This window comes from Podarcis raffonei, chromosome 15 (assembly GCF_027172205.1).
Source record: "Podarcis raffonei isolate rPodRaf1 chromosome 15, rPodRaf1.pri, whole genome shotgun sequence".
NCBI classification, from domain to species: domain Eukaryota; kingdom Metazoa; phylum Chordata; class Lepidosauria; order Squamata; family Lacertidae; genus Podarcis; species Podarcis raffonei.
The window spans coordinates 10,715,368-10,739,162 of NC_070616.1; the positions used below are offsets into that span (position 1 = coordinate 10,715,368).

General features: G+C 45.2%; 1 protein-coding gene across 10 annotated transcripts in view; it reads right to left on the minus strand.

Moving 5' to 3' along the window:
* The window catches only part of AUTS2 (activator of transcription and developmental regulator AUTS2), a 689,545-nt gene that overhangs the window by 486,924 nt on the left and 178,826 nt on the right, over positions 1 to 23,795 (minus strand). Inside the window, exon 1 of one of the 10 annotated variants that reach the window (XM_053367373.1) lies at positions 19,253 to 19,726. The exons of the other annotated variants lie outside the window; for them this stretch is intronic. Within the exon in view, the coding sequence (XP_053223348.1) occupies positions 19,253 to 19,300 (48 nt within the window). The 5' untranslated portion in view covers positions 19,301 to 19,726. Of the gene's footprint in view, positions 1 to 19,252; positions 19,727 to 23,795 lie in introns of those variants that run through there. 10 annotated transcript variants of the gene reach the window in all.

A 23,795-nucleotide genomic window follows, 5' to 3' on the forward strand; every position in this document is an offset into this window, starting at 1 on the left:
CACCAGAAGCAGCTTAGTCATGCTGGCCATATGACCCGGAAGCTGTACGCCGACTCCGTCGGCCAAAAAAAGCAAGGTGAGAGCCGCAACCCCAGAGTCGGGCAGAACTGGACCTAATGGTCAGGGGACCTCTTACCTTTACCTTACAGGTGGTATTAGAAAGGCCTTTGCAATGTGAATTTCTTCTTAGTAGCCGGTAATGTGTGTTTATATGATGTACGCCATCTTCTTCCTCTCCCCCCACCCAATCCAATTGCTCTCCTAACAGGATAACAGGCACAACAGAGTTATCTGATTGCTACATAAAAGATAGAAACAGATGCAAGATATTTAGAACATGGGGGAAGGGGGGGAAATATCAAAGAGCTCCCACCATCTGTCTATAGAGCTCAGAAAACAGAAACAGCTAGGGGAAGATACTGCAAGATGCCAAGCCTACCAGTGACAAGATGGGAAATGACAGCGAACAGATTTTCACTCTTCTAAGAGCAAAAGAAACACGCAGGCTGTGGTCTCAAGTTTGAAAACCTCCAGATGCTGTCCTCTTCTCACATTTCCATATCTTTGTTCATACAACATCTGATATGTTTTTCTTTTCTTCCTTTTTTTTTTCAGGGAGGAAAACCGGGGAGGTGGGAGGGAGACAGACACCACGCACCCAACCAAGTGCATATGTTTTTATTACTCAAGAGGCGAGAGTGAATTCATTGTAAGGGCCCTCAGATCTAAAAGGAAAAAAATAAGGAAATGAGGAAAAGCAGTGCATACAGTGGAGTAGCGTGGGGGGTGCAGGGGGGGCCGGCCGCACCGGGCGCAACATCTGGGGGTTAGGGGGCGCAAATCCACGGGTTAGGGGGCGCAAATTACTTGCCTTGCCCCAGGTGCTGACAACCCACGCTACGCCACTGAGTGCATATTTTTTTCTTGAAAGGAAGGATAATCCAGACCTTCCAAGAGTTCTTGTTTTCCAGGAACAGTCCCGGATTTATGGAAGTTGTCCTGGTTTCTCATTTGATCCAGGAATGTCCTGCTTTCCCTTAGGACATCACCTCTATTTCCAGTTCTAGATGCTGTTAGTGTAAGTTGTTAAGATGTTCTAGGTGTCTCTAATGGATGGGGACCAAGCGATTCCTCTGTGGGGAAAGGTTACAGGTGGAGCTTTTTAGTTTAGAGAAAAGTCAAGTAGGAGGCAACATGACAGACGTATATGAAATTACTATGGTGTGGAGAATGTGGATAAAGAAGAACTTTTCTTCCTTTCTCATAACACTAGAATTCACGAACATCCAATGAATGTTGGGAGTTTCAGTGAAACTATGGAATTTGCTCCAACAAGGGGCAGTGATGGTCACGGACTTGGATAGCTTTAAAAGATGATAAGCTAAAAAGTAGAGACATCACCTTGCCAACAAAGATCTGTATAGTAAAAGCTATGGTTTTCCCAGTAGTGATGTATGGAAGTGAAAGCTGGACGATAAAGAAGGCTGATCGCCGAAGAATTGATGCTTTTGAATTATGGTGCTGGAGGAGACTCTTGAGAGTCCTATGGACTGCAAGAAGATCAAACCTCTCCATTCTTAAGGAAATCAGCCCTCAGTGGTCACTGGAAGGACAGATCGTAAAGCTGAGGCTCCAATACTTTGGTCACCTCATGAGAAGAGAAGACTCCCTGGAAAAGACCCTGATGGCATTCAGGTCATGTTTGTGAGCATCTGGTTGGTCAATATGATAACAGGATGTTGGACTAGATGGGCCATTGGCCTGATCCAACAGGTTGTTCTTATATTCTTAAGACTGTGACCAGGTGACCTACATGCCTATTCGGTTTCCTGTCCATAACAGAATATGGTCCCTGCTCTCAATTCTAATGGTGTCCCTCAAATCAGACTTGGGCCAGTAAGTCCTCCAGAGAGAGAACTGTCTTCTGGTGGTCTTTCAAAGGCCTCTGTAAAGTCGGACAGTTGGTCAAGCTGCTGACTTATACCCATAGCTCCTCCTTGACAAATAACCTATTTTATGGGACTTGCTAGCTAGTCCACAACTGGACAATTTTTGTGTGTGCAGATGTACAGATGTGAGACCAGCAAACCAGTCCCTTCTATCTACAAGTATTGTATCCTGTAATGTAAGCCCAAACATGGCAGATGGACATGTCCAAGACCTAAGAAACCCTTACAAAACATCCTGCAAGCAAACTAGACTCCACTGCAGATGCCGAGTGCCTGGAGGTGAGAGACTTTAACAAAAGTTAATTGAATATGACATTGTTTCAAATGGCAAACCACAACAGATTAACCAGAATAGACAACAGCTGTGAATCATAGCGGTGCTAAGGAGGGAGGCCTCCCCACCCCCACCCCAGGGGAAAACATGAAGTAGAAGGGTAGAATATCTCCTACTACTTGGAGGCAGTTGAGAACAATTAGGGCTCAAGAGTTCATGTTGAACCCCCAAAATTTTACTGTTCCTAACACTTAAGGGGGGGAGACTAACTCTTCAGATTAAATTGGAAAGAGCAGAGAGCTATAAAGGTGGTGCTTGGTTTCACTAGTATACATGATCATTTATTAAGATGAGATACTACTTTTCAGTTATACAACTTGAACATGAGTGAATCTCCCTATGCTTGATTTGGAATTGAGGTCAAAGTTATTTTCCTTGAGGATTTGGCAGGTGTGTGTGGCTCAGTTTTTCCAAGACCAATTCTGAATTCAGAAACTTACTGTAAGTGAAATGGGGTTTCTGAATGCCTCCTGTAAACCCCCTAACTCCCCACAGGTACTGAAACACCCCCACAGGAACAGAGGGTGCTGTAATCTGCGCAGCATTATCTACACTGACTGGAAGCAGCTCTTCGGGCTTTCAGGCATCTGTCCCTCCCAGTCGTACCTTGGAGATAGGGGGGATTGAATTTAGGACCTTCTCCATGCAAGGGACATGCTGTCTCACTGATCTATGACCCTTCCTTAGAAGTCCTCTGTGACGGGCAGCTAAGCTAGACTATAATCTGGTGATGCAGTGCCTCAGAATTCCACCAGAGGGCTAGAGGCTCTTTCTGATTGGCTATCAGTCCAGTATACCTCGGTCCAGTATACCTGAAGGAGCGTCTCCACCCCCATCGTTCTGCCCAGGCACTGAGGTCCAGCTCCGAGGGCCTTCTGGCGGTTCCCTCATTGTGAGAAGCGAAGCTACAGGGAAACAGGCAGAGGGCCTTCTCGGTAGTGGAACCCGCCCTTTGGAACACCCTTCCACCAGATGTCAAAGGAAAAACAACTACCAGACTTTTAGGAGACATCTGAAGGCAGCCCTGTTTAGGGAAGCTTTTAATATCTGAAGGACTATTGCATTTTAATATTTTGTTGGAAGCTGCCCAGAGTGGCTGGGGAAACCCAGCCAGATGGGGGGGGTATAAATAATAAATCTATTATTATTATTATTATTATTATTATTATTATTATTATTATTATTATTATTATTTTAAGACAGCTAGCCAGAGTGGCGTGGAGCAGCACTTTGGGAGGGAATATAAAAGGAGCAATTTCTGAGAGTGCGTTCAGATAGTTTGAGATGATAATTTAAGGGAAAGAGCTGCGGGAAGCGTTGAAGGGTTGGTTCTGAGCTGTGTGTAACATCCACTCTGAAGAGAATATTTACAGTCAGAATCACAGAGTTGAAACAGACCCCCCCCCCTAAAAAAGTCATCTGGTCCAACCCCCTGCATTGCAGGAATCTCAGCTAAAGCATCCGTGACAGATGGCCATCTGACCTCTGCTTAAAAACTTCCAATGAAGGAGAGTGCACAGCTTCTCAAGGGAGACCATGCTACTGTCAAACAGCTCTTCCTGTCCCTCCTTAAAAGAAAGGAGATTCCCTGCCTTGCACGTCTATCTCAGGCTCTTCCTCTCCTGGATGATATCCAAACACCTCTGACTAATAATAATAATAATAATAATAATAATAATAATAATACTTAATTAATTAATTAATAATAATAATAATAATGAATTTTATTTATACCCTGCCCTCCCGCCCTCAGGGCAGCTAACACCAATAAAATTTCAGTAAAAACATAATGGGGGAGAACCAATTTAAAATACAGGTTAAAATGCAATTTAAAATGCAGCCTCATTTTAAAAGTCAAAACCCTAAGGGGAGGGAAACATAAGGATCAGACTGAGTCCAAACCAAAGGCCAGGCGGAACAGCTCTGTCTTGCAGGCCCTGCGGAAAGATGTCAAGTCCTGCAGGGCCCTAGTCTCTTGTGACAGAGTGTTCCACCAAGTCGGGGCCAGTACTGAAACGGCCCTGGCCCTAGTTGAGGCCAGCCTAACCACCTTGTGACTTGGGACCTCCAAAATGTTGTCATTTGTGGACCTTAAGGTCCTCCGCGGGGCATACCAGCAGGACTTCTGCTCTTCTCACCACTCTGCAAGTTCTTGGAGACCAGGGACGATGGGAGTTTGTCGCAGGAGGAGAGGGACAAACCCTGGATTTTTCAGCAGTCCCTTGACCCCACTCCTCAGCTTCAGACTTGGATTCTGAACTGCTGCCTGTCACTGGCTCTTCCTGCCCACTTAATCCTGCTGCTCCTTCAGCATCAGACACATCTTCTAACTCTTCCCCCTGTGACCTCTCCTTTGTGTCCCACCACCAATCCCCTGGCTCTGAGCCTTCCTCCTCGGGGTTTCCCCTTGGGGTTTCCCTGGCCACTGCCTCCCACCACTCCTCTTTATCCAGCCAGTCCCCGGCATCAAAGTCAATGGGAGGCTAGAATTCAGCAGTTTAATCTTGATTCAATTAAAAATCAAGACAGCGTCTAGCACAATGCATTCAAACTGCTATAATTGGCAGAAAAGTCATTAAACAGTCTGCCAAGACCCTCGGCAATTTTCAAGTGGTCCATGGGAAAAAAACCAGCGTTTGGGAACTACTGTTCTACGGTGTTGCGCTTGCCCCAAACAAACCAAATTACGGCATAAAATGAAGGAAAATTATGGCTCATTCCTGTCGTTTATTTCAGCTCTCAGAACTTGGTTGCCTTCATAAATCTGTGGGGGTGAAGATGAAGGCAGCAAAACCAAAGAAGTCAGGGAGTGTAATTACAGCCATATTTCTCTGCCAAACATTGCAGAGCCTCAATACAAAGAGGCTTGTTTGACTCCCGAGAGCATGTGATGTATCAGCAATGGATCTGAAAGACGACCGGATACAATGCCAGTGTCTGAGAGGCACACCAACATTTGGAGTGCTGACTACAGAGGACTTATTGAAGTGAGCAGGCCTCGTAGGAGTCAGAGGTCACCAAAGGTGTGGGAGCCGTTCCAAGATTTAAGCCAATGCGGAGTGAAACACAAGGCAGGAAAGGATTTGCCAAATGATGCTATCAGTTGTGTTCAAAGAATGAAGCTTTCTAATAGATAGAAGAGGAAGGAAAGAGCGTAGGTGGAGAGAGGGCTTTGTTTTAAAAACGCAACCACCTAGAGTTAACTCACAGATGTGGGAATGAAAGACAAAGGTCTAAGTCTGCATTTGCTTCTCCCTGGTTCTGGGTACTGGCTCAACTAGGAGAGCAGAGAATTCCTTACAGGAATAACAACGAATAGCATGTAGTCCTTTTGAGCATTTTTTTAAAAACATCACATGGATTTTAGCATTTACTAATTTATTTAGTTTTTTATTTCATGTATGCCCTGTTTAATCTCCAGTCATGTTAAACAGGCAAGAGTGAAAGCAGCAGAACTGGAAATAGGAGGAAGCTACTAATTAACATTGCAGAAAGACAGAACCAAGAAGAAGAAAGTTACTAATCATTGCACAACCATCTATGTGTGAGTAAGCTTTATTTACTTACTTAATTTTATTACATTTATATCCCAGCTTTCCTCCAGGGAGCTCAAGGTGGTGAACATAACTCTCCTCCCCCATTTTATCATCATAACATGGGGCCATGAAGAGTCAGACACGACTAAACAACTAAACAGCAACAACAGCCCTGTGAGGTAGGTTAGGCTAAGAATGAAGTATAGGCCCAAGGTCACCCAGCCAGTTTCATAGTTGAGTGGAGATTTGAACCCTGGTCTCCGAGGTCCTAGTCTGACCCTCTGACCACCACACCACACTGGCTGAGCTACAATTCACAAGAGTGGCTTAACCATCAAGCCATCCTCTCAGAGAACTCTGGGAGTTGCAACTCTCTGAGGAAACGACGGGTCTCCTTAACAACTCCCAGCACCCTTATCAAACTACAGTTCCAATAATTCTTTGGGGAAGCCATGCCTGTTTAAATGTATGTATATAACAGATGTACAGTCATACCTCGGGTTGAAGACGCTTCAAGTTGAGCGCGTTCGAGTTGCGCTCCGCGGCAACCCAGAAGTAATGGAGCGCATTACTTCCGGGTTTCGCAGCTTGCGCATGCGCAGACGCTCAAAATGACGTCACGCGCATGCACAGAAGCAGCGAAAATGACGTCACACATATGCGCAGAAGCGGCGAAAAGCGATGCACGTGTGCACAGACGTGCCGTCGCTAGATACGTTTACCTCTAGATGCGAACGGGACTTCGAAACAGATCCCGTTTGTATCTAGAGGTACCACTGTATATAACAGTTCAACTTTCTCATAATCCACCAGAAAAAAGTGAACTTGCGCTGATCTTAAGAGAGTCCCTTGAATATGCTGAGACAGACCACAGTGAGACATACACAGGGAAATGTAGCATGAAAAAAGGGGTCAGTCATCTGTTTCATATTATCTTTTACTTTGACCCCCCAAGGAAAACATGCAGTCATTACCTGTTCTTGTTCAAATTAAATACTCTAATTTTCCAACAAGTGTTGTAAACAACTCATTTCAGCTAATCAAAACGCATCCTGAACTGATACTTTTTGGAATGGGCCTATTCCCATACTTTCCAAACTCCTCAAACAAATGACATTTAATTACAGCATTATAGGGAAGATTAAGACCTGGCATAAACCACCCCGGTTTATTTTCATAGATCCTGTGGACCACACAAGTTATATACAAAGAAATGACAGCTGATGCCTTCTGGAGAGGTGGAAAGGGAAGGAATCATACAAAAAAGGTCAGAAGGAACAAGAGCAGGCTTGGCCATGTGCTGAGGTGAACCAAAAACATATCCTTTTAAAGAGATGTGACCATGAATACATAGGAAGTTGCTTTAAACTGAGTCAGGCCATTGGCCCATCTAGCTCAACATTGTCTCTGCTGACTGGACGCAGCTCTCTGGGGTCTTAGGCGGGAGTGTCCAGGAATGAGAAGCCAAGGAAGAAGTCCAAGTCAGGGCCAAAAAAAGTCTGTAAGAACTAGAGGAGCAAACCAGAAATCAGAACCTAAAGGATAGAGTACACACCAGAGTCCGGGAAGACTCTGGAACAGGAAGTCCGTTCTAGGGCTTCCTGCCCAGGGAGATCCAATTGGCCAGCTGATGGTGTGGTGCTTCACTGATAAAGAAGCCACTTGCCACTCAAAGAATCATCATATGGACCTAGAAGCTTCAGATAGCTTTTGGTTGCCTTCTTCTGTGTATGTATATACACACCGCCAACGCATACAGTCAAACCTCAGCTCCTGAACGCCTCCATTTTGGAACATTTCAGCTCCCAAACGCAGAAAACCCGGTAGTAAATGTTCTGTTCTTTAAACGTTTTTCAGAAAACCAAATGTCCGACACAGCTTCCACTTGAGTGCAGGAAGCTCCTGCAACCAATCGGAAGCTGTGCCTCGGTTGTCAAACATTTCAGAAGCCAAATGGGCTTCCGGAACGGATTACGTTTGACAACCGAGGTTTGACTGTATAAGATATCAAGGTGGTAAAATAATAGAAAATAATAGAAAAGAGCTGTTCAGGCCTGTTGGCAAAAGAAAGAAAGAAAGAAAGAAAGAAAGAAAGAAAGAAAGAAAGAAAGGTCTTCTAAAAGATGCTTGGAAGTGAACAGTCAGGGATGAGAATTTCTGCCAGAATAAGTTTCCACAATATGAAACGGGACACTAAAGGCACTGTTATGGAATCCTTTAAAATGCTTCATTGGAAGCATCTAATAAATGAATGAATGAATGAATGAATAACCACTACCACCATTTTAAATCTGGCAAAATCTTAAGAGCTTGTGTAGATGGTTCTTTCAAATGTTGAGTGTTAGCTGAAATTCAGCAGCAGAGTTTAGAAACTTCATTCTAAACTCGCTACTGATCTTTTGTTTCGTGGAAACAATGTTATGATCCAGCCATTTTTAACCTAGGTCCAAAGACTGACCTGCTGAACTGCTCCAGCTTTGGCTGAAGCAAGAATTCTTTATTGGGCAAAGATCACTAGGGATGAGGGAAAAACCTAAGAAGGTTCACCTTTGAAGGTGAATGGAATCAATTCACACTTTCTAAAACAATCTGACATCCAAAACACAGTCGCTGTTCAAAATTTGCACTTCTCTAAATTTTGTAGGGCTATTTTCCAGGCAAGTTATGTGTACCAACATGCATATACCAGGTTGTGGGGTCTATAAAGACACATACAGTGGTACCTCGGGTTACAGATGCTTCAGGTTACAGACTCCGCTAACCCAGAAATAGTACCTCGGGTTAAGAACTTTGCTTCAGGATGAGAACAGAAATCGTGCAGCAGCAGCAGGAGGCCCATTAGCTAAAGTGGTGCTTCAGGTTAAGAACAGTTTCAGGTTAAGAACGGACCTCCAGAACAAATGAAGTTCTTAACCCGAGGTACCACTGTATAGTTGTGAAGTGTCCATAAAAATGCTTGCATCTGTATACTGCGCAACATACAAAAATGCAGCTTGTTAGGGAAAATTGCTTTGCGGAAATTGCTATATTAGGCAAAATTGCATACAGACATGTGTATTTCAGGATAAAATGCAGGTGAATTTTCATGAGGGATTTTTTAAAAAAAGAGTGCAAACTGATATGGAAATGTGCAGAACTTAAGGTAAGAGTGCAAAAATGGGAAACTAAGAGAAACAAAAAAAAGAAGTGACAGATTATCCCACCCATGGCAAATGGGAAGAGAGTATGATCACTGAAAGTGCATCCTACTCTTCAGTATCAAAATGAACTGCTTCCAGTAGGCAAAACTCAGAATATAGAAGGTCACTTGCTATTTACATTGTGCTAGAAGCAACACCATCAATCAGAGCTTGCACTGGTAGTTTCTGTATACAGACAGAGAAGAAAATAAAGGCTATAAATACTCCCAGAGTAGCATTTATCCTCCAGGACAGAGGAAGCAAGAGGGGGAGTAGAGAAAGTACAAAAACATGACAGTCCAGCTCCCCCCTCCCATGTCAACTGAATGGTAATGGCCCTCTGGGAAAAGAAGAGGCCTTTGGGTTTAGCGGAGTTGACATTCAGTTCTCAGGCGATTAGACAAGGCTCTATTTAATAACTTTTTGTCTAATACTGATCATCAGTGGCTTCGTAACAGGAGCATCTGGGTGACACTAATACCATTTGTGACTAGAGCTGAAACAGAATTTAACACAAATTGAGAATTTGGACAAAAATAAGAATGCAGATGTTGTTGTTTTCTGTGTTTCTCAAACTGGAGACCCAGCTGTTGTTGGATCGCAACTACCATCACCCCGACCACTGGACCTGCTAGCTAGGGATGATGGGCGTTGTAGTCCAACAACAGTTGGGGACCCAAGTTTGAGAAACACTGGGTCAGAGTGGGCCATCACAGTCTGGGAAGCCTTGTTCTATTATTTGAACATAGGGCATTTAATCTATTGGGCCAAAGTCCTGGGAATGAAAAGGATATGAGCTGATTTATACTGAGCCATAAGTGAACAACAAGTGGTATAGAATAATCGCCGAGTGGTTGGTGTCCACCAGGAGGGGGAGTATATGGCTGGTGGCCTTGGAGACTATGGAAGCCCTATTCCCAGGAGAACCTAGTATCAGAAGGAGAATCCTCTTGGGTTCAAATGCATGTCTGTGAATTACACCTAGAGACTTGTGTTGAAAAGTCATAAATTAAAAAGCCAAGCTTGTCAAAGATGCCAGATGCCATAACCAAAGCTCTATGCACTAATGTTTGGAAAGGCCAACAGCTCTAACAAAAGGAACACTGAACTGCTAATCATCCATGAATCTAGCAAAACACAATTTCAGGTAAGTCCAAAATGTATGGCTCTGTAAAAGCATATCTGAACTAAACAATTTGGGACTGGGTTATTAGGAGAATTGGTTGTGCCGGCATGGACTTCCCTCTCTCTTGAGAGAGGCATTCAAGGTTCTTTTCTCACATTCCTACTGGATGGACAACTTTGCCCATCTGAGTTGCTTTTCAGCTCACCTTACCAATGGTATATTCTGCATGCACAATAAGAGGGACAGGCAGGTTACCGGATCTGAGTTTTAGACAGAGCCAGAGAAATAATATCCCCAACCACTTAAACGGATTAACGGATAACATGCACACCTTTGAACCTGCTTTGCTACCAAGTGAGCTTTCACAGCTCTTGCTCAAGGACATAAAACATTTCAGCTTAATGAGTTAAGACTCGGCTCTCACCATCTCCTAAGCCAATCTGTTAGAAACCACCACTGGAGTTGCAAACACAAGCAAAGCTTGATCATCACTGTAACATATTCATCAGCATTTCACAAAAGAAAAATAGGGATGCACTCAAGATTCCTGCACAAGTCACCCACCACCCACTATTTCAAACTGGCTTCTATATGCTGCACTCACTGACGCCGAAATGGCCTGTTTTCCATCAACCAAATAGCCAGAAGGATTCATGTTAGCTTCTGTTACAGGTACAGAAGGAAAAGAGAAGTGCCCTCAACTTCCAAAACAATTGACTAGCCATTGGAAGCTGCAACAAAATGTTGCAGCATGGAGAGCATCTGTTCAGGGTTGCAGCCAGCCATGCCCCCTTTCCAGGATATTCATTTTCCCTCCCTCCATCCCAACTAGTTCTCCTCCCCGCCCCCAGCAAAACATAAAACCCTGTCAGCCAGCATTGTGCATCCACTGAGCATGCTCAACCATCACTGGGTTAGTTCTGGGATCCCTTCCTTCAGATCTCCACACCCCCAGCAATATGTTTTGTGCATCTGCAAAGTGTGCCTGATTATTCCTCCCCTCTTCTGCTTGGGTGACACCATTTTGGATACATGAGCAATGACACTCACAGCCTAATCATTGGGAATAACCATTCCAAATTTATTCAAGTAGCTGCCATGGAGCTGTCAGGCCAGGAACGTCCAGAGTAAGGAATTAACTCTTTGTTGTTAAAAGCACACTTAAAAATTAGGGAAAGGCACGTCCATCAGTCCTACGTCTCTCAGCTACTCCTAGGTGTGTGCCCAATGAGGCAGTTGCTGCAACAGAGAGGCCCTGCCCCTGACCTCAGCTAATGTATCTCCTCCATCCAAGCTGTGTGCAAGCAGACAAAGAGACTCCACCTGCATGTCACCTTCTGCTCCTCCCTCTTCAATCCTCTCCTGGTCCTGGGGCAGCAGGAGGAGATATGGAACCCCTTGACTCTCCACCAGCCTGACCTCTCTCTCCTGCCTACTGCATTTGTTCTTCACTTTCCAATCCTGCAGCTTCTCCTGCCTCTGACTTTCATCTCCCGGCTGTTACAGGCTCCCCCAGATCCCTGAACCATTCTTCCAAGCCAAGTCTCCAACTCCATTTCTCCTGGTGCCCACTCCTCAGTGTCTAGCCAGTCCCTGGCAGTAGTTGAAGGTATATCACCATCCATGCACATCCATTTATGGTTAACAGTTTTGGTTCATCTCCATCTCTCTCTGTCTCTCTCTTTTCACTCTTACATTCAGTTCTCCACATCAACATGCATTAAAAACAACAACAACCCAATGGCAACAAGTCATTGTGGTTCGAGGACCCGACCCCCACGATGTGGAAAGAATACACAAGGACACGTTATATAAGGTTAATGGGCAATGAAAGGCCACAACTTTATAGATCCCTGAACCATTCTTCCAAGCCAAGTCTCCAACTCCATTTCTCCTGGTGCCCACTCCTCAGTGTCTAGCCAGTCCCTGGCAGTAGTTGAAGGTATATCACCATCCATGCACATCCATTTATGGTTAACAGTTTTGGTTCATCTCCATCTCTCTCTGTCTCTCTCTTTTCACTCTTACATTCAGTTCTCCACATCAACATGCATTAAAAACAACAACAACCCAATGGCAACAAGTCATTGTGAAAATTCATCCTGATCTATGTTTATACCAAATAAAGCCTCTGAGAATTCTTAAGCCAAGAGTTGAAGCTGAGTGGAAGCCAAAACAATGAGCATTGGTCACACTGGCTGAGGCTGATGGGAGTTGGAGTCCAGGAACATATGAATGCAACCAGAATGGGAAATGCTGTTCTAATGTGTTTCCTGGGAACACCCTGTCCTAGGCAAAACACAGAGTATCTGGATAACAGTGAGCTTAACAGCTGTTCTGTAAAACCATTCCCATTTTTGAAATCCCAACTCAAGTTCAACATTAGTCTGAAAACAGCTTCATTTCAGAGTTAGGGTGAAAACAGTAAACTTTCTGGGCCCGATGGGTTCAGCTATACTGGGTCAAAATGGGCACATGTACCCAGAATATATCCCAAGTTGAACGATGAACCAAGTCAGGATTTCAGGAAACGAGATCTCAGCTTGTGGTACAATTGAATCTTGAAAGCGAGGGGGTGGGGGTGAGAGTCATATACTTTTCCAGTTATCTGTCAGCATCACTGTTGTTAAACATGGTAGCGGTCTAGTATTCCTCTTCTCTTTTAAAGGAAAAGTATTACATAGGAATGACCCCGCGTGTGACACCCAATCTCCCCCAAGCCCACCTTTTGACATTGAATGCATCCTGAATATTCAACCACCTGGTTGTTACTCGTTGTACCTTCTAAAATGTACTTCGGGGTTACAAGTCAAAAGCTGCCATCCACAACATATTTGACAGAATCCCACTGAGCCTTTCTCTGTGTAGTCTTCTTGTTCCTTCTCTTCGTCACAAGCCTGTTCCCTTCCAGGCAGGCGCATGCGGGGGAGGGGGGACCACCCTCTCATCTTTGTTCAATGCCCCCAAGGATACAGACAGTGAACATCCCTTCTAACACTCTGCAGCATCCGTTCACATCCACATAGGCTTGTCCCCCCCCCCCCCGACAGCAGAAAGGGAAGGCATGGAGATTGGGGAGAAATCAGGTCCACTTTGCATTTAAAGACAAACCAACCTAATTCACATTTTAGATACAGCAGGAGAACAGAAGACCCTGAATTTGTGTTTCCCTGATTTCTACAAGGTTGTTCTACAGCCAACTGCTTTGTATAAACATGCATATACTGGGGTAAAATGTGCATTAAAAAGAAGCACAGGGAGGGAAGGACTGGGATCTTTTCATAGTGCTGGGCAACCCCAATGAGCCATCAATGCAGAGCCAGAACAGAGTACAGAGTACACATCAGATACTGTTTTAATCTTGGTGATATTCCCTGGCCTCATGACAACCATTCAATCCCTAAAATGCCCAGATTCCATATAATACTCCAGAATTTCCCAACTTTTGCTGGTCTCTTTATTCCAAGATGGAGAAGCCATAGTCTCCAGACACTGTTTCATTGCAACTCCTGCAGTACCAGGCTACTGGTCAGCTGGGACTGGTGGGAGCCTGAAACCCAGCAACAACTGAGGATTCACAGATTTGGTTATTCTGAGGGATGGGTTGAATGAGTCCGTTTCCATTCCATATCACTTTTGAATGTGTTCACCCAGAAGCCCATTCCATCCCATTTCTGCATTAAGCTGCTATGATCCATGCATAGCTGAACTACACGCCCTGCCCTGCAGCTACTTAAAAGTCTCAAACTTCAAAAGGCAATTGTGTCCCCAAAATTACAGGCATGCAATTGCAAACATTCCTGGGCACTTCTTGCGTATTTGCAAAGAATACCAATCTCCCTATCTGTGGAGAGGCTTTCCCCCTCTGCTTTGATCTTCTTGCAGAGCGAAACACACTGGAGAACATCAGAGCCCTCCCCACTCCTCGCCGAACAGCTGACGGTCAGGAGGAGACTCTGAAAGCCACACGGGATCTCACCATGGAGCATATCTCAGCCTCTGCTTTAAATGGAGAGGGAGAATGAGCTAGGGACCATTTTCATGCAAGGCATGAGCTTGACCCCTGAGCTATGGGGGAGCTTTGGGTCCTGTCCTCCACCAATCTGCTTGCCCCATTTCAATGAGGCCTTGGCAAACTGCATCCTGATAGGCATTCTCTTACATCACTGGGCTAGCCTGAGCAAGTAGGAGTAAGAGATGGTGGTAGTGGTAATAAGACGCAACAAGTCCTTGGATCAATGGTGACCCGGTGAGTTGGGGACTATCATTTATTTTTCTCAAATGCCCCACTATTTCAGCAAATAAAATTTAAATGCTCTCAGACTTGCCCACCTGGTGCTGATTGACACGGTGGAGAGCAAATGCCTAGTGAGTCCCGCATCTGACTAAAAATGCTACACGGTGACACCAGGCTTGTTCCTAGCCCATTACACACACCCCACTGTGCAAAGTTTATCTGTTTCCATGCATCTTTGTTGTGCAGTGAGCTGTAAAAGTTGTCTGATAGTCAATAAAAAATTTACGCCTTGACAATGGAAATGTTTTTCTCCTCCCCATCCCCTGTCCTTTCTGGGTTGCTGCGAATCTGCTCGACGTGCATTTCTCCCCCAACATGAAGAACACAATGGAGCGAAGATGGTGGTGGCTCGTGCCCATTGGGCCTAGGAGGGCGAAAGGCAGAGGAGGCCAACAGTAGGTGACAACGAGAGGCAATGACAGGCAGAGACAACTCACTCCAGTTTGGTCTCCCTCCTTCTCCTCCCTGCTGAGTTCTATTAGGGCAACATTGAGACCAAGGAAGAAGGTGGTGACAGCCAAAGCCATTCAAGTAAGAAGGCAAGCAGACTGAAGTTGATGGGGCAGTGCCCAATCCTAATGGGCCAGCCTCCACTGGTGAACCAGCACTTGGGAATAATTAAGCCTGAAGTTAAGAACCTAGGAAGGAGCCTTATCCTGAGCCAGGTCCTTCATCTAGCTCAGTATTGCCTACAATGGTTGGTAGCAGCTCTCATGGATTTCAGGCAGAGATCTCCCCCAGTCCTGGAGAAGCCAAGGATTGAACTTGGAAACTTCTGTGTACAGAGCAATGTACTCCACCACTGAGTCACAGCCCTTCAGAGTTGGTGGGGCAGTGCCCCCATGTGCCGGAATGGACCAACCTCCACTGGAGAAAGACTTTCTTTTCCAATTCAAACTAGACTTTGAATGTCTTCCCTGGATGGAGGGTGACAGGCAGGCACCTTAGCAAACATTATTCCTGTACGATGCTTGAAGCCAAGGGATTACAGTGGTACCTCGGGTTACATACGCTTCAGGTTGCAGACTCCGCTAACCCAGAAATAGTACCTCGGGTTAAGAACTTTGCTTCAGGATGAGAACAGAAATCGTGCTCTGGTGGTGTGGTGGCAGGGGAGGCCCCATTAGCTAAAGTGGTGCTTCAGGTTAAAAACAGTTTCAGGTTAAGAATGGACCTCCGGAACGAATTAAGTATGTAACCAGAGGTACCACCGTATTCTCAAGACTACCCTCAGCTTCCAGATCCCACAACTAATCCCGCAATTTGTCAATCAAGATGCCCCACAGAAGGTGACTGATGAACAAAATGACTCCAAACGATCCGTACATCAAAAGCGTTGGCGAGCCTTGATTGCGGCCTCGAGATCCCGCAGACCACAGGAATTTTGGGCTCTGATAAACAAAAGAGGAAGGAAGTACCCACTGACGATTATCCCTGCGCCCACATGGGAACAATTCTTGAGTAAATATTTCTCCTTGGCAGAGGAATCCAACTCTTCCACGGAATTCCGAGCCGACCATCTACCTTTGTGGCCCTCCACCGACCCAGACCTGATAATGGACTTGATATTAGATCTGAAAACGGGCAAAGCCCCCGGGCCGGATCTAGTCCCTGCTGAGGCTATTGTTGCGCAACCGAGGTGGTGGGCTGAAATTCTGGCCAAAGTCTTTGATGCAATTAATTCTACAGGGCTTATCCCTAGGTCATGGAAGGAGGCCGTGATCGTGCCAGTCCATAAAAAGGGTCCCCCTGCTGACCCAGAGAACTATCGGAACATCAGCCTTTTGTTTATCATCGGGAAAATCTATGCAAAATTTTTGCTGTCTAAGCTGTCCCATTGGGCAAACGACTCAAACTTGATTGGCCATGAGCAAGCGGGCTTTAGGAACAATTATTCGACCTCTGACCATATGGTAATCATGTATCATCTTGCCAGAAAATATTCTGCCCCGAGTCGGGGGCGCCTATGTGTCGCTTTTATAGACCTAAAGGCTGCCTTCGACAGTATCCCAAGAAACTGCCTATGGAAGAAATTAGAGAGATGGGGCATAGATAGAAGGCTGTTATGGCTTATAACCCAATTACACCATGGGTCGTCGGCTAGAGTGAGACTCACACCGGCGGGAAACCTATCCAACGAGGTCCCAATAAATAGAGGTGTGCGCCAAGGCTGCATTTTGGCCCCACTCCTCTTCAACTTGTTTATTAGCGATATGAAGCTCTTTCTGAATGAGTCTCAAGCCAACATTCATGCCCCCCGCCTAGCTGATTTTCGCTGCCCTCTGCTCCTATATGCCGATGATGCAGCGATCCTCTCCTACTCTAGAGTTGGTTTATGCAGAGCTCTAAAGATTTTTGCGGCTTATTGCAAACTTAACCAACTGACAATTAACCATGGGAAATCTAAAGTCCTGGTCTTTTCCAGGTCTCGGAAAACTTACAGCTGGAAGTTAGATGGAGTCCAATTAGAACAGGTTTTCAAATTTAAATACCTGGGAGTCTTTTTTCATTACAATCTAAGCTGGAAGCCACAGATACAGTATTTACTAAACAAAGGGAAAACAATACTTTATACTCTACTCCAATTTTTTGCGGCCGACGGAGCCTCTCACATCCCTTCTGCATTGAAGGTATACCACACAAAAGTGGTCTCCACCCTCTGTTATGCTGCCCCGCTCTGGGCCCCAGGGTCCAATTTAACATCGCTGGGGACATTGCAGAATCAGTTTCTCCGTCGCCTTCTGAAACTCCCCATGTGTGTGAGCAACGCAGCCATACGTCTGGAGTTAAGGATTGCATCATTGGAGACTGTCATCTGGAAGCGAGTCTTTGGCTATTGGCTGTCCAGCTGGCATAGGCTTCCCGACCATTACCTTTTTCAGTGCCTCTGGCGGGACGTCTTTGTCAATCCGTGGGTAGGAAAAATCCATGCCAAACTTCTGAGCATCGGAATTTCCCCAGCGGACTCCTTAAAGATGAACTTACGCTCAGCCAAAAGCCTTATTGAGCAAAGATTAGCGGACATTGAAAATCAACACAACCTCGCCAGGGGTGGGGGTGTCTGCTCCCCCAGGTATCATGGAATAACCCCACCACTTGGCCTTCCATCATACATGTCATCTCTTTCATCAGTACCACACCGACTTGCATTTATTCGTGCAAGGTTCAATGTCCTTCCATCGAATCAGCTGAGCCACAGATTTTCCAAGGGTTTGGTGTCTCCGCTATGCGTGTGTGACGGGGAAACTGTTGAATCTCTTACACATATAATGTTCAACTGTCCCCTACATAGCATAGCCAGGACTAAATTCCTGGGTCCTGCTTTACTGCGCTTGGTTGGCAGGCCTGTTGAGTCACACGCCGCACTGCTTTTGCAGGATACAGATCCTTCTGTAACTCTGCAGGTGGCGAGATTCCTGAATGCGGTTATCTCACACTCAAAAACCACCAAAAAACAACAACAACAGCAAAACTAATCGGACTGTTATGGTGAGAGTGCATGTCGGATTTCGTCTTCAGTTTTCCTTTTCCTGTGATCCGTCCCCTGGAGCTCTCCTGGCCCCTAGCTGTCATTTGGCTCTGCTCAATGACCCACCCTTGCATCGTGGTGTTCACCTTCTGTTGTCGGATATATCGGTTTTTATGTCTCTGTGTTTTTATGTTTGTACATATTTTATGGGCTAATAGCCGTAAATAAATAAATAAAAATAAATAAAAATCCGTACCAGCCACCCAAGTAGTAAACATGGTACCAGGGGAGCAACCTCCCTCCCCCAACACTACCTGGTCTTTTGCAAGAGTAAAATCTGTCCCAGCCCTCCAAAGATGGCAAAACAGATGAGAGCAAGAACAAGTCCCCAGTCAACCAATTTGATTGGGCCACTACACAACCAAAGGCTCTAGCTTGAATTGTTCCGGTCTCTGATGTTCCTAATAATAGGATATCCCCAACTTGGAAGGGAAGCAACCCCAAGCCATATGGAGGAGGGTCACAGGACAACAGTTCAGTGGTTAGATTATCTGCTTTGCAAGCAGAGGGCCCCAGGGTCAAACCTTGGCATCTCCAGGTAGGACTGGAAAGATCCCCTGTCTGAAACCTGGACAGCGGCTGCCAGTCAGTGTAGACAATACTGAGCTATTTGGACCAACGATCTGACTTGCTATAAGCTAGCTACCAGTGTTCACAGTCATGCAGAGCCATGGAGTGCAGCAAGAGAACAAAACAAGACAACAACAACAACAACCTTGGCATGTAACATTTCTAGATAAGTTGTCCAGCTGGAAAGAATTAAAATGATGGCCATGGCAAGGGAGCGGGTGCAATTTTGGTCTCTGCATTTGACCCATAGAATATGGTTCTTCCCCCAAAGGAACTCCAGATAAATAGATAGGTGGAGATCCCCCGCTCAGCTATTCGACAAAATAAAATGAAAACCAGCATTTTTGTTTCACCCCTGCCACCTCACTGCCCTGCTACAGAACTTTTACTTCTCCAACAACTGCACAGAATAAAATATTCCTTTCTCCTCTTGCAGGAAATATACACACACTTCTTTCCTGTGGCTATTTCAAAGAAACCAGGTCACAAACCAGACCGGCCGTTTCCCCACGTTACTCGCAGGCAAGTCAGATTGCCAGACTTCCAAGCCTTTGTACAGATTTCAGCCCAAGAATGACCATAGCCAAGGAAAACACATGCGGCTTTGAAACTTCAAGGCAGCACTCAGGACCACGAGTGACCAGGAATACCTGTCTAAAAGTGGGATCTGTGCAGGAAAGATGCCCACATGCACCTCTCCTCCCAGGAAGGAAATATATCAGCTTCACATACCTTTTCTGCATACTTGAATTTTACGTAGAACCAGCTCGACTTGATCATCGTCTCTGACTCTCAGGTAAGCTTTTTTCCCCTCCAAAAAAAGATGCCAGCAATGTTTTTTCCTCCTTTAAAAAAAGGATCCCAAGGGCTCTCTCGAACAGCAGAATGTTTTTTTAAAAAAAGAAGAGGAGGAGGAAGGGAGAAAAAGGAAGGAAGAAAAGGGAATGGGAAATAAATTCTCGCTTTCAGCTTGATAGCTCTGCACCCTCGCTGAAGGAATGCTGGATTTTGCCTCCCCGTAGCTGCTGTCCAAAATGCCTCCGTCTGTGCTCCTCTGTTGACTTGGCTGCCTGACAAGACACTTCCACAAACGGACCGCAAGCTGCATTCATCACAAGTGGCACATGTCAGTAAATCCAAGAGGCTGGCTTCAGAGCTGGCAGCCACCCAGGACCGTGACCTCCCCTGGCGGAATGAATAATGAATTCCATCGCTTCCCCCTCCAGACACAGATTAACACCTGGCTAAACATTATTCTGACAACCAAAGGCTGAGCGGCTTTTGGCTGGCCTGCTTGGAGAGCCCACGGTGGCGGGTTTAACCCTTTGCACTCGCCGCGTCCGGATCCCTACCACCTTTCCTATAAACAACAACAAAGTGTGGGGAGCAGGGGAGGAGGTTCCTGCCCAGCGAAAAACCTCTTCCTCCACTTCAAAAGGAGAGGAGAGGAAGGGGGAAAAAAAAAGATTACAGGCCTAAATATAGCAGAGAAACTATAAAGCCTCTTAAGCAGAAAGCCACGGTCTCTTTCCCAATTCTGCGGTCAAATCTTTTGTATTCCAAATGCCATCACAGGAATGATGTGAGGTCCATCTCCAGCCCTCCCTGCCGTGCTTCTGGCATCCTTCAATATGCCTCCCGTTTTGAGAAAATGTCTTTTACAACTCAATACATTGCAGCCCAAGAGTAAATAATGAACATCACCCTAGCCTGGGTTTAATGGCAATAACAGAGGTGGAGAGGCTACCTCTCTCTGCCTCTCTCTAAGCCACTCCCTCTAAGCCTGGAGCTCCTCCCTCTTAAGTCCAGATGAGTCATGATTGGCTGGGGATCTTCTGGGCAGGATCATTAAGTCAGGGGCTCATAACAGCATGCCTTGGGGAGTCAGATCTATTCGGGACGTGGGCATGGGATTAACCCCTGGCTGTCAATGGAAGAAGTCCCCTTAGACCAAACATAATTGCAACCCTTGAAGTCCTCTCCTCTATGGAACCAGATGGAACTAAGATGCTTGCAGAACAGGGAAATATGAATCAACATGCCTGTAGGGTGGCTCCAGAAATTCTCATTGTTATTATTTATTTATTTAGCAAGATTTTTATACCGCTTAACCATCAAAAGCTCTAAGCGGCTCACATGAAATCTATACAGTATTAAAATTACTGATAAAAGCCAAACCACACCCCCGGCCTTCCACACTACAGCGGACTAGTAAACAATAGCACACTGCCAACAGAGTGGAACATATATTTATAGTATTTTATTTAATAGCAATTTAACTTGAAGCTTTAACCCAAAGTTAGCAACCACATGTTATCTGGCTCCTCCACCCCAACTTTCATTTTTTTCTGAATCATGGTGACAGTCAACCAAAAGAGGCTCATTACATGCCTTTTCAATAGATAGGACTGCAACTAGGAAGCTAGCAGGACCAAATAGAGTCCTGTGGAATTTAATTTCATTTAAAACATTTACGGGGAGGGAGCACTTTTTTTCTGAGTGGTTTAAAGCAACTAAATGCATTTAACAAACTACCGGGGTTGTATTCACTATAGTGAAAGGAGATTCTTCCCTCAGGCAAGCAAAAAATGTTTTTGTTGATGGAGCAATCTCCCCTTTCCATGTGCTGTTCTGGGGGTCTTCCCAACCCTCAAGAGCTGATATTTGGAGGCCACAGATGGAGGAGAGGCAGGGAGGTAAAGTTGCACTCAGGGCCGGGTTTAGGTTTGATGAGGCCCTAAGCTACTGAAGGTAATGGGGCCCTTTATATGTCCTTTGTCAACAACAAATTGTCACTGGTTTTTTGTGTTGAATATATGCTATATGGTAATTTATGGACCTAACAGGTATCTAAAGCCATTTGCACATAATATGTATTTTATCAAAGCAATGGTTGAACTAAAATACAATTAAGAAGTATATTAATAGTGAAATGGGGGGGGGGTGAGAGAGAGTAGACCTTAAGCTATAGCTAGTTTAGCTTATACTTAAATCCAGCACTGGTTGCACTAGCAGAAAACATTGCACTGGCTTCTGCTAGCACAACATTGAATATGGCCCACAGTGTCAAAAAGAAAACACAGAAAAGCAAAACCATAAAAAGGTAAGAGGTCATCCTTGATACCTGTGGGTCTGAGGACTCTAAAGATCACAGCAAGCATCCTGCATTGGCCAAGAAGCAAAATACATATTGTATGTAAACAATGCAAAACACACACACACACCTAAAATAAAGGTTGAGTGTATATTATATGTTGCCTGCAAAACACCAGTGAAAAGAATGCTTTAGGTTGGTTGTGTCATAAGGCTGTAGAATTGTAGGCTTAGAAGGGGCTTCAGAAGTCTTCTGGTCCAATTCTCTGCTCCATGCAAGAACCTATCAATTGCACAGTATCCCGGATAGGTTGGCTGTCCAATTCCGGCTTAAAATACTTTCAGCCAATGAGAGCCCATCGCCTCCCAAGGCAGACTGTTACACGGTTGAACAGCACAGCAAGATGTTCTTAATGTTTAGTCAAAATCCACCTTATTGTAATTTGAACCCGCTGCTTCAAGCTCAACAGAAAACCAAATGTGCTCCATCATCTTCAAATGTCCGAAGAGAGCTACGCACTATTTTTTAAGGTTTTCTTCTCCAGGATAAACATTCAGCCTTTCCTCATAGCACTTGGTCTCTAGGTTCCTTTCTGGGTGGAGGTCAGTCCATTAGGGTATAAAGCCTTCCCTCACCTGCCTGCCTTCTTACTAGCACCCAGTCCTGGGGGCTGCAATGCCTGGCAGCTTCCCCCTTCTTGGTTGTGTTGCCCTTGTAGGACAGGAAAACAAAACTGGAGTTAGCTGGTTCTACCTAGAATTGGCTCTCACTTGTGGATGCATGCCACTCGGGGTGAAAGCCTGGATGGGTTGGGAAGGGTGGGAAGTGAAAGGGGCTAAGTTGCTCAAACACCAGACAGTATAAATAATTAAACCTTGACGCCAGGGCTGGAAGGAGCCAGTGGGTGTCCACAGAGTGGAGCCCTCTTCATGTGAGAGACAGAGGAGAAGTGAGTGGGCAGCCGTAAGTGGGGAAAACAGGATGGGAACTGTTACTTAAGAGCCCATTGCTTGTTTAAACGTCTTGGGTTTGGTTATTTTACCTAGGTCTTTGGCTAAATTGAAAATTATTTTTTTTGTGTGATAGTAATTTTGCTTCTTTCCCTTTTGACAGTGTTGCAGGACACACACACACCCAACCGTACATCGGATTTACACCAGTACACTTTTATTTTACTCCATGAAGGAAGGACTACAAAATGGGGAAGGTTTGATACAGGGCAGCCATAATCCCTTGAGCATACCAGTACATACACAGGAGCCCTGCCCAGTTGCTATGCCAACCCTGATGGTCCTAGACAGAAGACCATCAAGGTCACAAAGAACTTGCATATAGGAGTGGATTCAGCACAGACTGGAACAAAGGACAATGATCAGATCTTCCCTCTGGGGGCAGGAAACTGCCAACTCCCCTTTGTCCTCTGGAAATGACTCATGGGGAGGGGGAAAGGAGGAACCAGCCAGGTGACAAGATACTCAGGTTACCGCCACAACTCCTCCCTCAACCTCCCTTTTTGTGATGTGTCAATGATGCAGTCATGATGTAGTTGTGATGTAGTTCTAGGGGTGTAGCTTGGGGGATTAGTAACTAATAAAAGTTGGGGTCTTCTTTTGTTCTGGGCTTCCATTTTGTTTCACCTGGTGGCAGGTGGGAGTCCTGTCGCGAAAGTCTTCAATAAAGACCAAGCCTACTGGCTGCTGTTTTGCTCTGGTATTCCTGGCTGGTGTCATTGGTTTTTTTGTCCAAGGGAGCCCTCGGATTTCTCCGTTAACAACAGAATTGTTCATTTGCTATTTATTGGAGCTGCTTATATGACTTTATAATCTTTGCAAATATTCAATGAAGAGTGGGCTATGAACACTGTAAATTTGTTGGTTTGTTTTAAATCCCCAATATCTCCAGCTAGGGCAGGGAAAGAACTTTGCCTGAGAGCCACTGCCAGTCATTTTAGGAACTCTATAATTCTTTGGTTCTGTTATTTACTGAGATAGATGGACCAATGGTCTGGCTTGGTATAGGGAAATGTTCCTTGCATCTTCCCCCCCCCCCAAGTATTTATGTTCAGGAAACTGCAACATAACACACTTACAGCAAGTCTAATAGGAATACTCAGGATTAAATGGATTGTGAATAGCAGCCATTCTGTCTGTGCATGGGGAAATATCACAGCTCAATTCTCAG